This window comes from Python bivittatus, unplaced genomic scaffold (genome assembly GCF_059951505.1).
Source record: "Python bivittatus isolate LINGU-HERP-01145 unplaced genomic scaffold, Pbiv_v1 ctg000350_np1212, whole genome shotgun sequence".
NCBI classification, from domain to species: Eukaryota; Metazoa; Chordata; class Lepidosauria; order Squamata; family Pythonidae; genus Python; species Python bivittatus.
In genome coordinates, this window is record NW_028277074.1 from 32,217,849 (window position 1) to 32,232,143 (window position 14,295).

Genomic DNA, 14,295 nt, shown 5'->3' on the forward strand with positions numbered 1-14,295 from the left:
CTATAGGATTGGGTGATCTTTATGGAGCCTCTTTTTTAGGAATAAAAAAATCTCCAAGAATCAGAAAAGTTGTAGAGGCGTAATGATTTCGTCTAATGGGTAGGGATGAGGTTTTGTAACCCTTTTGTTAGGAGCTGGGTGTTTAAAGTAAAATAGATGTGTTAAGTCTGACAAAAGCTTTTGCTTAATATTTAGGAGGGAAAAGTCCAGAAAACTCATTCAGTCGAATCTGGTGAAGAGCGCAGTATATGTGGATGTGTGTAAGGTTAACTCTCATAGTCATCAGGATGTTTCTGGCAAGGCCTGCTATGTGTTTCAGTAACTAATGTATCAGTGTTAAGCTATTACAATTAATTCATACTGATACTTTCTATGATTTAATCTAGTTTCTTTATAGCGACTTAAATAAATTATCTTTTCTTCTAAATATGCTACTAATCAATTTACTTAAATCAGGAATGGAAAGCTGGATTTTGAAGAGGGGCAATATCCAGCCAGTTTAACTCCCAAGCATCAATTTTGTCTTTGGAGAAGGAGATGGAGAGCCATGATCTGGCTCAGCCAAATCTTATTTTCAAAAGATTATGAAATTAACATTTTGTATATATGTTGCCCTGTTTGATCTTGGAGGACTGGCTAGGTGCAAACATGACCACTTTTAGTGAATAAAAGTTTAAATAAAGGGAGACATGAACACATTTCTTTGATTTGTGGGTTTGCATTAATTACATATTTTGTATTAGCACAAATAGCAGTGCTTTGAGGCAGTTTGGCAGGAACTTAGAGTAATCTAGAAACTCTTCATCTTTAGTACATGAAACTCCAATGACTTTGTGCTAAATTTAGAAGGGAAAGGAGTAATCCAAGTCAGTACTTTTCATTTCTCATGTTCATAATGGGAATTTCTGAAATTTCGTGCTATGACATCCAAACATCCCTCTTCTTCTACAGGACCAAAAGTGGAAGTGAAGCAGTTTTGCTTCTGCTTTACCCATTTAATACATAAGGTATGAACTAGGCTTAAAAAACTCAGCCATATATTATTGAGGAACTTCTTGAACCGCTGGCATTACAAAGTGTTTAAAAAACATTTGAGAAGTAGCATGAAATAATGATCTAAATATTTCTGTTATGCTGTTAATAATACCAGATGTCTATTTTCCCTTTTTAACTAATTTAAATTGGAAAGGTTCGCAATTACGTAGCCTTGCCTGTATTTTGTTGCAATTCTTTTTACTGTCATATGTTATGTGTTTCATAGTGCAATATCAATCATACTACTTGTCTGTTTTTCCTTTTTGAATTATATTCAATGAAACCCGTTTTTGTCTTATTCATTTTCCTTTCATTACATGTATCGTTTTAAAAAAATGTTCTGAAATGAACTCCACTCAATGGCAAAATGACTTGTTTGATTAGGGAGAAGACAAGTACATTTATTAGTGACTGGAAACCCTTTATGGACTTTTTGCTGAAAATGGAAAAAAAATGAACTGGTGACTTATGGATTTGATAATTAGAAGGGGAAAATTTGAGGAGAAGGGGATTATGACATAACCTTAAAGAGGGAGGATTGACAAGAAATTCATCTGTAACTGCTGTAAAGGTCGGAATCTGATCCTTTATATATTTTCTTTATTCTTTTCTTTCCTCTATTTACTTTTTTTTACTTATCCACCTTTCTTTCTTTCTTTCTTTCTTTCTTTCTTTCTTTCTTTCTTTCTTTCTTTCTTTCTTTCTATTTATATTGTATGTTTCTTTTTACTATTGTATAAAATCTCTTAATAAAAATTATTTTAAAAAATGACATGAGCTCCACTCATTAAATTGAACTATTTATTTTTATTTTATTTTCTAGGAAGAAGGCAATATTAAAGAGATTGCAATAACATATCATGTCAAAGAAGGACATGAAAAGGCAGATCCTTCACAATTTGAACTCCTTAAAGTACTAGGCCAGGGATCTTTTGGAAAGGTAAGAGAGAAATTTTGATCTGTAGAAGGTACCACAGTATTTGCCTCAGCCTGTACTAATCAGAATTCCCTAAACAAATACCTAGTTCTTAAATTCCATCAACCAAATCTTTTCTTCAAGTTCCTTAATTGTCTTCTAGTTTGCTGCCCAAGCTCAGATTTGAATATATAAGAATGATTGTTGGCAAATTACGGATGATGTACAGTATAAATTTAATTTCCTCACAATTTTCCATTTTAATGGTTAAATTAACATAAAACTTGTATCATTAATAAAACTGCAGTACTTTGGATTCTATTCAGAATGCTTTGACGCATATAGGAGCATGAATATAGCATCTGTCTGCAGGTCCTCAAAGCAGCCACATCTTTTCCCAAGATCCAGCTGCCATATGATCATGGAAGTGGATACCACTGCTTTAAGAGTCATAGACAAGGCTACTTTTGTGTTCCTATGTCTTTCAAAGGTTCCTTTTCAGAATCTAATCCAAAGTGCTAAGTAGCCTAACATTGAGTAACAGGCAGCACCTTGTTTTAGACCAGAAGCATATAAAATATTTGGAGAATTTTACATTTTAATAATACTGTTTGGTATGTCCTAACCAGCCGTACTCCTCTTACTTGAGTCAGAGGCTTTTTCATATTCTACTCCCCTCCATGGTACAGAGTTGAAATTGATACTACTGCATTTTGCATGTGTGAAATATTTATTAGGCCTTTACAAACCCTTTGAAAGGGTGGTTTTACAACCCACAGGATAGTGTACAAAGTAGACAAAACACATCTTACCAAACTGTTAAAAGGGCTGCTTTCTGCAGGTTGATGCAGCTGCTTTGGAATCTGTTCCCAACTATCTTTGCAAGTGGTGTACATGCACAACCACATCACTTAGCATTTTTCCCACTGAAATGTAATAGGTATGCATGCATACGCATGTGTAGACAGCTAGGAGCAGCTTTTGATGCCGGAAGAAGACTGGCATTACTATAACAATTCAGAAAGGGGTACTTTGTAGATGCTCCCATGCACTGTAAAGCACGCTTTTTGAAAGCGCTGCAGAGTCCTATTTTTTATATTGGCCAATTCACCTAATTTATTATAATAAAATCGTTTGTTTGCCATTAAAAAAGCTTTACTTGTTTTTGATACAGGTATTCCTTGTCAAAAAAATCTCAGGATCTGATGCCAAACAGCTGTATGCAATGAAAGTGCTAAAAAAAGCAACATTGAAAGGTAAATTATGCAACCTATAGATAACTTTAAAGAAATAATAGTCAGGAATATTTTTGTAGCAAGCGACTAGTGGCTTTGAAATAAGAATAATACACCGCAGACAGATTGTGGCTTTTATTGTTAAAAAATAAGGTTAAAAGTGGTCTAAGAATTTAGTAGAATTAAAAATGATTAAAAATCAGTTTTTCTTGGTAAATCTGACTTTTTAGTTCTTGTGGTATGAACAGTTTGAGATTTCAAAGCAATTTCTTTGGTTTGGACAACCAAGATTGGACAACCATTTGTCCGAGATGGTATAAGGACTCCCACCTCGAGCAGGGGGTTGAACTAGAAGACCTCCAAGTCTCTTCCAGCCCTATGATTTTTTTTTCTGATTTTGCTGCATAATATTTATATACTATGAGAAGAGTTTTAGCCCCCTTTAAAAATTCATATATTTAAGGGACTTAAATTTGAAATGGAGGATGTAATTTTCAATATTCATAAACTCTTATGTGAGTGCTGGTGATTTAAGCTTTTTTTAAAAGTTATTGAGAAAATTCATTTTTGTGAATGGTGTGTCTGTAATGTGTCACTTCTTCTTAGTATAATACAAACCCATTTGTAACATATATTCTAGTGTTCTAGTAAGAATCTGTATAACAAAATTTATAGATAGTGTTATAGTCTTTATCATCTTGATTGTAGGTTTGTCTTTAACATCTAAAACTTTATCATTTTCTCATGAACAGTTCTTATGTCTGGATAACTTAGTTAGGCATCGGGAAAGAACAACTAAAATAAAGGAAAAACAAATCAAGAATTGTTCATGTGAGCCATAATTATTTCTCTCTAAGACTAAAGCTTAGCTTTATTGGCTTGCTCAAAAGATCGTTATTTAAAACAAGTTTACTGCCTAGCATGTTGTAAGAATGTGCCCCAGCTGAATTTATGAATACTACAAATGTACATGATCTTTTTCTTTGTGTATGACTCTTGACTTTTTGTGTATAGTTTTTTGTTTTTGTTTTGTTTTTTGGTATTCTCTGTGTAACTATTTAGCAACCTGACGTTGCATATATTTAGTAAGAAGTTAAGGTTGGTTGTTGTCATGGTGCTACTATGCCAAATATTCAGTTGTTTAATAATGTATTTTACATATAAGCTGCTGAGAGCATTTGATTGCAGTGGGGTAGAAATATAATAAAATTAGTATTTCTCTGATCTTTCTGGGTCTGTAATTAAGTGTTTCTGTGGAGAGGTTAGACTAGATTAGTGATGGCTGGTCTTCTTGAAGAAGAATCCTGAAATACCACTAGTACTAATAATAATATCATCATCATCATCATCATCCCAGGTCCTTGGGAAGGACTTAAAATGCCATAAAAATGCCAAATCCAGTCTAATCATCTGGCTGACTGTGCGATCAACCATAATAATAATAATACTTCTGCCTATGCCACAGCTTGTCTGTCCACTAGCTATCTGAAATACTGGTTGGCATCAGCAGACTTGTCTGTTTTAATTATCAAGTAGTATTAATTGGCTAGCTAATAGTAATTGTTGCACTACCGCATTTACTACATTTTTACATTTGATTGATTCTGGAAAACATTTAGGCTGGTATATCTAGATATACCAAAACAAAAAGTCCAAATTCACTTAGTAGCTATTAATTTGAACTAAATGTTTTATAGTTCGTGATCGTGTTCGGACAAAAATGGAACGTGACATCTTAGTAGAAGTTAACCATCCCTTTATTGTCAAGTTACATTATGGTAAGTTTAATAAATTTTGCAAATCAATACATTGTGGTTAGAATATTTGTGTCAGCCCTTTGAGGTAGGCCAGGTGAAAAAACAGACACTGCTGAGATTCCAAGGATGCTACTTTATTGTTGTAGGTTATAATAACAGAATCTTGAAACCCTGTCCAAGTTTCTTTCAGTCTCATGTTATACTAAACAAAATCAAGGTGGGGTTATCTTAAGTTTCTTTCTCATGCTTCCTTCAGTCTTTGGACTGTGTAATCTCCTGCCAAGTCCCTCCTTAATAGCTCTTTCGTACCTTCCCCAAGGTCATGTCTATATAATCTATATCTATAATACTTCAAAATGTGTCATCTTAATAAAAAATACTGATCCTGCCTAACAATCAACAAACTGATTGACTTTAAACAATCAGTCAATCAGTCAAATAAATAGATTCCAAAATCTCTATCTAGCAGTGGAAGGGCCTGGGTAATTAGATGTGCCCAAGAGCCGTGCCTCACCCGTACATATGGACTGCTTGAGCTTGTCTGACATATGATTGGCTGGCTGTGAAGGTGAGAATTTGCAACCTACACATTCATACTGGCTTATCTTCCTCAGACTGTGATTTTTGTAGAATTTTTGAATATTTCAATACTATTATAGCAACTTCTTACCTGAAGAACTGCTTAGGCTGTTAATACTATGCGAACTTCTGTTGTTTACTTTTTCTAATATAAAGTTCCTTATTCTTCCTGAAAGGCACTTTAAAAAGGTCATGAGGGGATTAATGAAATGAAGAATACAATTCCTTCTTCTCTGTATAACTGAAATATTGCCTTCCATGTTTCTCTGAAAGGACTGCCAGTTCTTTTCAGGTTGTGCAAGGATTGTAAGGGGAAAATGTCTCTTCTCCTTTTTCTTCTGACAGGAGGGTTTCATGGGTGGAACTTCACTGATAGGTAGCCAGGACTGAGCTTTCAGAAATATAACTTAAAAAGCCACTCAGTTATGAAATACTTTTATTATGACTTTGATGAGATTGCTTTCCATGTTCACTATTGCCAGCTTTATTTTAGATGGATATTTTGCATTTTTGCTTATCTTTTCATCTCTAAGATAAATAATTAAGCAAATCATTCAGAAAGTTTGTTTTTTTCATTATGGCTCGTTTTCCTTAAAACTCTAGTTTACCTCATACTGCAATTTAGGAGGCAGCTGGGCTAAGAAGCTGTCATCTTACTCTACAGGCCATGTTGTGGAAGGGCTTTTTGCAGGGGTGTTGTCCTTCACTGTACGAGATAAGCCAGGGGCCAGCACTTTTAGGGCAGGGGCATAGTTAGGTCAGTGACCAGCAACCACTCGGCTCCAAGACCATGAAATACAAGGCAAAAAATCCATTAAAACACAGGAGAGGTGGGAAGGTGCAACAGTTTTAAAAGGTTGTGGGTATAAAGGGAACTGTACTCTCACACTGACAGGGCAATCAGCTGTTCATTGTGACTTCATACTGATTTCAGTAAATATTCTTATTTAGCCATGCTGTGTTATGTGTCTGAAGGACTTTAGCCGAGTCTGAGCCTAGCAGCCAAATTAATCTGGTGAAGTTGAGGTGCATAGATTTACTGTCAAGTCCTGGTTCAAGAAACCTGGTACCCTCCTTTCTGATAGGGGAAAGCAGAGCTTTCAAACTCTGAGCTTATGAAACTGCCACTATGTTGCAATATATAACTTAGTTTAGAGCTGGTTTGGTGTAGCAGTTAAGGGTACAGGCTAGAAACTGGAAGACCGTGAGCTACAGTCCCACCTTAGGCACGATCCCAGCTGGGTGACCTTGGACCAGTCACTCTTTCTCAGCCCTAGGAAGAGGCAATGACAAATTATTTCTGAAAAACCTTGCCAAGAAAACTGTAAGGACTAGTCCAGGCAGTTGCCAGGAGTCAAAAACTGACTCGAAGGCATAAAATAAATAAATATTGCTTAGTTTAGATTCTGAAACACCTGATGTTATTGTACAGTCTCACTGAAACATTTTCTCTAGCTTTTCAAGCATGATAAAACATAGTATTATTACATTCATACAAAATAACCATGCAGATCAATGTGACGAAAAAAAAGTATTATTAATACTACCTGATGCATAGCGACAAAGTCTTGCCTCAGCATTTTACATTTGCATCGAGATTGATACATTATGTTCTGCTGTTTCCAAAATGTTGGTATGCCATTGCAGTTCTGCACAATTATATCAAGTCATAAGACTGTGAAACAAAATAAACTCATAATGTAGAGCAGTCTTGCTATTCTTGCCAAGAACAAGAATAACAAGAAGTAACCCATTTACTTCTCCTTGCCAATATTAAATAACCAGATATATGTTTTCCACCAGATATAATTTGTTTCATAGAAGCATTTCTCTCTTATAAACATTCTTGCTGGGATCCAGCAACTTAACTTGGATATGTTTTAATCAGAAAGAGCTTCCATAGCATCTCTTCCAGATACACGAAAATCTACAATAAATGTTTTAGTGTTAACAGGCAAGGGCTTTAAAATGTTAGTGAACTTGAACATTGGTCATTGATTTTATTGGACTGCTTGAAAATCATAGCCCATGGTAAGTGCTGGAGTTTAGCCATTTTATGTTAATACTTCCAAAGAAATGTTAATGCAAAGCATGTTAAAACAATTTTGTAATATGAGTACCTCATATGACAAAGGAGCAGCTTCCCTCCAAGCCAGTTCTAACAGCCATGACGCTTTTTACAGCCCTGCACTGGGGGCTGTGAGGCCCCATAGGCAGACAGTAAAAGTTCAGCATATTCCAGCTGGGTAATTTTTGGGAAGGATTGAGAGGATGGTAGCAGTAGGTGTGGTTAGTTGCTTACTGGAGTGCAGTAGCAGCCTTAACAAACGTCAACAGCAGGCACTAAAGTTGATGCATGCTGACGGTGGCTTGGCTATCTAGATGCGTCCTATGGAGTGTAATATGAATAGTTAAATAGTCCCTCTCCATGGCTAGAGATATTGTATGACTTGACTTTACTGAAATCAATTGTTTGCTTTTCCCTCAGCTTTTCAAACAGAAGGGAAGCTATATCTTATTTTAGACTTTCTCAGGGGAGGCGATTTGTTTACACGCTTATCCAAAGAGGTAAGCAAGGTTTGTATTATAATTATAACTGAGAACTTTTTAATAGAACTTTCATTTTAAAAATGGGCTTAAATATATAGGACTTTTTCCAAATTTCTTAATTTTTGTATGTATCATTTTAGATAGCATTTCTTCTGCATTTCCTTGGTTTTTATTTTCTTATGATAGGCAGATCATACATATACTTTGAAATAACTTTTAGCAGCTAATCATGATTGTATGTTAGTACAAATTTTAGATGCTTTGTGTTAATGCTTATTTAATTATGGCAGTGGCTTTTATAAACTCATATCTAAATACCTGTATGCAACTTTTAATTTAATATGTTACATTTTAATTTGAAAAACATTCTTACTCCTTTAGTTATAAAAATATTGTTTTCATTTGTAGGTCATGTTCACAGAAGATGATGTCAAATTTTACTTGGCTGAATTAGCACTTGCTTTAGACCATCTGCATAGTCTTGGAATAATATACAGAGATCTAAAACCAGAAAAGTAAGAGTCAGTTGTTTCAAATTGACTTCAACTAGCTGTGTCCATGGAATTGAAGTGAGGGAGAGGAAAATGACAAAGGAGGTGTCATGTCGTAAGCTCCTCCCCTTTTGTACATGTGTTGTGACATCACATGGACATACAAAAGGGGAAGAATTTATAGCACAACACTGCAAACTCTAACAGACGCTCATAGCTTCATTTATAAATTTGATAAGTAAATTTATTGTTTGTTTATTTTAGAGGGCTTATTGGCCACTCCAATCACAGTTGACTATGAGTAGCCTAGAAATAAATAATATTCCTTAGCTGTCTTTAATTGTTGTCAATAAAATTTATATAACCAGTTTAAAACTTTATTTTATTTATAGCATACTTCTTGATGAAGAAGGACATATTAAATTAACAGGTATGTAAGGACAAATTTACTTTCTCTGAATGATTTGTAGACACCTTGCTTTTTGCCAGATAAAAAGACAGAGTGATTGCAAAATATATGCTAAGAATCAATAACCCTCTTAGAAATATTACTAAATATGTTGTACTTCTTTCCTTCCAGATTTTGGCTTAAGCAAAGAATCTATTGATCATGAGAAAAAGGCATACTCCTTTTGTGGAACAGTAGAATACATGGCCCCAGAAGTAGTTAATCGGCGAGGTCATACACAGAGTGCAGATTGGTGGTCATTTGGTGTGCTAATGGTAAGTTTTTAACGCATTGGATTTAAAGTCTTTGGATCCCTAATACTCAGCACCATGTTTTATTTATTATGTTATTTATTTTATTTATTAAACCAATTTATATAGCCGCCCATCTCACCACAGGCAACTCTGGGCAGCATACAACAAAACTAAAAACAGTCAATAAATACATTAAAAATATAAAAAGTGAAATAAAACAGAGAATAAAAGGATATTAAAAGTAAGGGAGTCACTATAAAATGCCAGTGTTTTAATGCATTTAATGTATTTAGCTCTGTAAAAATAAGGGAAGAGAAGGAGCTTCATCTTAAGCCATATGTGAATGTCAAATACACATGCAGGTAATTAATTTATTTTGAATATTATGAATACAATGCATATATACCAGGGGCATAAACTGGCAGGGTAACTAATTGAGCTCATTATCTCACTTGTTAGCAATTTGCAGGTCAACGATAAACTTGGCACTATTATTTTGTAAGTTAAAAAAAGTAACTCTAAGATCAACTAAATCCTGTCTTTTATACATCAGTGGAGTTGAATCAGGACAACAGGAAATAATTTATACCTAAACAGAATGAATTATGGGAATAGTATTGCAAAAATAATATTTCTCAAGTTTGTTATCTTATGTCCATAATGAAATCTAAACAAAATTGAAATGTTTAAACTAATTTAAACTATAATTAAAATGTCCTTTTGGATTTCGATGGAGACAAGTAGCATTTACTTGATCATCAAAAATTGCAAATAAAATGATTTTTTTTGAGATTTTTAAAATGTGGTAATGCAATATTTTTCACTATAGATTTGCTAAAATAATATAAATGTGTGTGTAGATTCTGAACTCCCATTTAAGTACCAGCTGTTTATATGATCAATATTACTTATGTATTACAGAAAAAAAATAAAGAAGTATTAGCTTTTACAAGAAACTTAATTATGCAGTTTTTAAAAGAAAAGAGATTCTAACATGTTTCTGATCTGACTAGAATTTCATACCTTGGTGTACTTCTGTCACAAGTACATTAAAAAATGTGATGATTAGCATAGAGTAAATGGAAGGGAAATATACTTTGTAACAATATAAAATGGTTCAAATACAGCTTTTTTTCTGACTTCATACTCAGAGAAATGGTCTCATACAGTGGGGCAAAAAAGTATTTAGTCAGCCACCAATTGTGCAAGTTCTCCCACTTAAAAAGATGAGAGAGGCCTGTAATTTTCATCATACGGTTATGATGTAATTTTCAATACTTTGTTATATATCCTTTGTTGGCAATCACAGAGGTCAAATGTTTTCTGTAAGTCTTCACAAGGTTTTCACACACTGTTGCTGGTATTTTGGCCCATCCTCCATGTAGATCTCCTCTAGAGCAGTGATGTTTTGGAGCTGTCGCTGGGCAACACGGACTTTCAACTCCCTCCAAAGGTTTTCCATAGGGTTGAGATCTGGAGACTGGCTAGGCCACTCCAGGACCTTGAAATGCTTCTTACGAAGCCACTCCTTCGTTGCCCAGGCGGTGTGTTTGGGATCATTGTCATGCTGAAAGACCCAGCCACATTTCATCTTCAATGCCCTTGCTGATGGAAGGAGGTGTTCACTCAAAATCTCACGATACATGGTCCCATTCATTCTTTCCTTTACACGGATCAGTCGTCCTGGTCCCTTTGCAGAAAAACAGCCCCAAAGCATGATGTTTCCACCCCCATGCTTCACAGTAGGTATGGTGTTCTTTGGATGCAACTCAGCATTCTCTCTCCTCCAAACACGACGAGTTGAGTTTAGACCAAAACGTTCTACTTTGGTTTCATCTGACCATATGACATTCTCCCAGTCCTCTTCTGGATCATCCAAATGCTCTCTAGCAAACTTCAGATGGGCCCAGACATGTACTGGCTTAAGCAGGGGGACACATCTGGCACTGCAGGATTTGAGTCCTTGGCGGCGTAGTGTGTTACTGATGGTAGCCTTTGTTACTTTGGTCCCAGCTTTCTGCAGGTCATTCACTAGGTCCCCCCGTGTGGTTCTGGGATTTTTGCTCACCGTTCTTGTGGTCATTTTGACCCCACGGGGTGAGATCTTGCATGGAGCCCCAGATCAAGGGAGATTATCAGTGGTCTTGTATGTCTTCCATTTTCTAATTATTGCTCCCACAGTTGATTTCTTCACACCAAGCTGCTTGCCTATTGCAGATTCAGTCTTCCCAGCCTGGTACAGGTCTACAATTTTGTTTCTGGTGTCCTTCAACAGCTCTTTGGTCTTGGCCATAGTGGAGTTTGGAGTGTGACTGTTTGAGGTTGTGGACAGGTGTCTTTGATAACAAGGTCAAACAGGTGCCATTACTACAGGTTACAAGTGGAGGACAGAGGAGCCTCTTAAAGAAGTAGTTACAGGTCTGTGAGAGCCAGACATCTTGCTTGTTTGTAGGTGACCAAATACTTATTTTCCACCATGATTTGCAAATAAATTCTTTAAAAATCAGACAATGTGATTTTCTGGATTTTTTTTCTCATTTTGTCTCTCATAGTTGAGGTATACCTATGATGAAAATTACAGGCCTCTCTCATCTTTTTAAGTGGGAGAACTTGCACAATTGGTGGCTGACTAAATACTTTTTTGCCCCACTGTATATCCAGCTATATTGAATTTTAGTTTTTAGTTTCTAGTAATCAATATTTGGGGGAATAGTTCCTAGATTTAAAATAATTTGAGATATCACCTAGTAATCAAAGGAAATTATAAACAATGATTTAAAGAACTTTCCAGAAGGGAAAAAAGAATAATTGCAACAACCAAGAAATTAGTAGCCACATTAATTTGTTTACCATGGCATTTATATTTATTGATAAACCATTTGAACTTCTTAAAGTATAAGAGCAGAAAAGAAAATATAAATATACTGTATTTTAGAACTGTTAAAAATGGAAATATATCAAAAGTTTTTGAGTTACAAACATCTCAACTCAAAAATGCACATTCTAGCCTCACCATATGTGTTCTTACATTAGAACAGCCTGTTTTGAAAGTATCAGAAATGGTCCAACCTCTGTTTCAAGGTTGGTCAACTTCTGCTGAAGTTGGAATGGGATGTTTTGAGCTCAGAACATTTTGATCTTGAAATATATTGCAGTGTTATCTGTTTTTATTTTAGAATTTCAAAAGTAGAATGAAATTGAAAACCTGTAGAGTGGTACCTCTAGTTACGAACTTAATTCGTTCCGTGACTCTGGTTGCAACTCGAGTTGGTCTCAAGTCGAGGTAAATTTTCCCGTAAGGTTCGATGTAAATACGGTTAATCCATTCCGCCCTCCGAATTTGGTCACACTGTGAGGCAAATTTCCCCATAAGGTTCAATGTAAATACGGCTAATCCACCCTCCGAATTTGGTTGCACCCTGAGGTAAATTTCCCCCATAAGGTTCAATGTAAATACGGCTAAACAGTTCTGAAACATATGCATTTTATTTTTAAACCTCAAAAACCTTCCAAACACCACAAAAACCTTCCAAACGCCACAAAGCACACCACAAGCCTCACCGAACATCTCCTTGCTACCACGATCTCGCCTACAGGAAGCCGCGACCGCGTGGCAGCAGGGAAAATGGCCATGGATCCGGTTCGTAAGTAGAGGCAAGTTCGTAAGTAGAGGTAAATTTTTGGGGCCGGAGCTGGTTGTATCTCGAAAATTTCGTAAGTATAGGTACCACTGTACTTAAAAGTAAAAAAACTTCTAGGGAAAATATTATATTTGAGGAATATAAACATAGTAGAGGCATAAAATATAGATGAGTAGACCCTTGAGAATTTAAGCTGTTATTAGAGAAAACTGCATGTAAAGTTTCTAATTAAGATGTACATTTATAGAAAAAAAGAAAAAGCTCTGTTCTGCTAAATAATCTTGTCAAAGATTTTCTCCATATCTTTTAATATAATTGATGGAAGTTTTACTCTATACAGTTTGAAATGCTCACTGGTACTCTACCTTTCCAAGGGAAAGACAGAAAAGAAACCATGACTATGATTCTCAAGTGAGTACACTCTTATTTATATGTCTCATCCAGATATTCTACTGAGGGTGCCCTCTGGGTTGCAATAACTAATGTCTACTCTTTCCTCATTTTGAAAGTTACTCATATATCCTAAATGCATATTTCATATGTCCAGCCTTCTCCAACAGAAGTTTAATACATTCAATTCAGTGCTTTAAGATTTGATGTAACTATCTAGCCCTTTTAATTCACCAAATGTATCATGCTATATTCTATCTCTTGTTCATGTTGTTGTCTTCAAAACACTACTGGTGTAATCCAACCTTGAATAATTTTCTCATGTATTCAGTTTGTTAACACTGAATAGGTGAGGAACAAGGTTTTTTCAGTGCTTATTCCTACAGCCTCTCCTGATTCTTGCATACCAACCTAATTTTAAAATATACCTGATTATTTGATAAATCAGTATTTGACTGCTAATATTTGCTCAATTTCTGGTAACTTACTGTATATGATATATGTATATGTATACCATCTTGTCAGACTTGACTCCTGGTGACTGCCTGGATAAATCATGCAATTTTTTTGGCAACATTTTTTTGAAGTGCCTGCATGATGTGCAAGATATACTACACACTAGGTTCATGAGATATTCCTTGTTATACTTCATGCCATACACAGTAATAACTTTTAATTCTTCAGATACTAATCCTGTATTCAGGAACTTTCTTTTAGCAGAAGCTCACAGAAAGAATATGAAGAACTCTAGAACAGAGAAATCAGGCTTTATGTGGTATATATTTCCATTCCATAGTTTAGGTCTTTTCCTTCCACCTTTTAGAATAAAGGGAAATTTGGCTATTCTTTTCTAGACCTTGAGACAGGGAGACATCTTCTCAATATTTACATAACCATTTTGTCTGACTAAGCACTGCTGCTCCCATCTCACCAGTTTTAGATGTTACATTCTGTTACATTGCAGAAAGAGATATTTTCATTATCCTTCAGTTATATTTA

The 14,295-nt window shown here is 35.3% G+C and overlaps 1 protein-coding gene across 4 annotated transcripts in view; it reads left to right on the top strand.

Annotated features, from left to right (window-relative positions):
* RPS6KA3 (ribosomal protein S6 kinase A3) overlaps window positions 1-14,295 on the top strand; it is a 50,521-nt gene that overhangs the window by 13,494 nt on the left and 22,732 nt on the right. For 2 of the 4 annotated variants that reach the window (XM_088144840.1, XM_088144841.1), the window contains exons 3-10: window positions 1,859-1,975; window positions 3,126-3,207; window positions 4,884-4,964; window positions 8,011-8,099; window positions 8,481-8,587; window positions 8,956-8,993; window positions 9,144-9,286; window positions 13,247-13,317. In XM_088144840.1, the coding sequence (XP_088000966.1) occupies window positions 1,859-1,975; window positions 3,126-3,207; window positions 4,884-4,964; window positions 8,011-8,099; window positions 8,481-8,587; window positions 8,956-8,993; window positions 9,144-9,286; window positions 13,247-13,317 (728 nt within the window). The remainder of the gene's footprint in view (window positions 1-1,858; window positions 1,976-3,125; window positions 3,208-4,883; window positions 4,965-8,010; window positions 8,100-8,480; window positions 8,588-8,955; window positions 8,994-9,143; window positions 9,287-13,246; window positions 13,318-14,295) is intronic. The other 2 variants (XM_088144842.1, XM_088144843.1) reach the window with 1 other exon arrangement.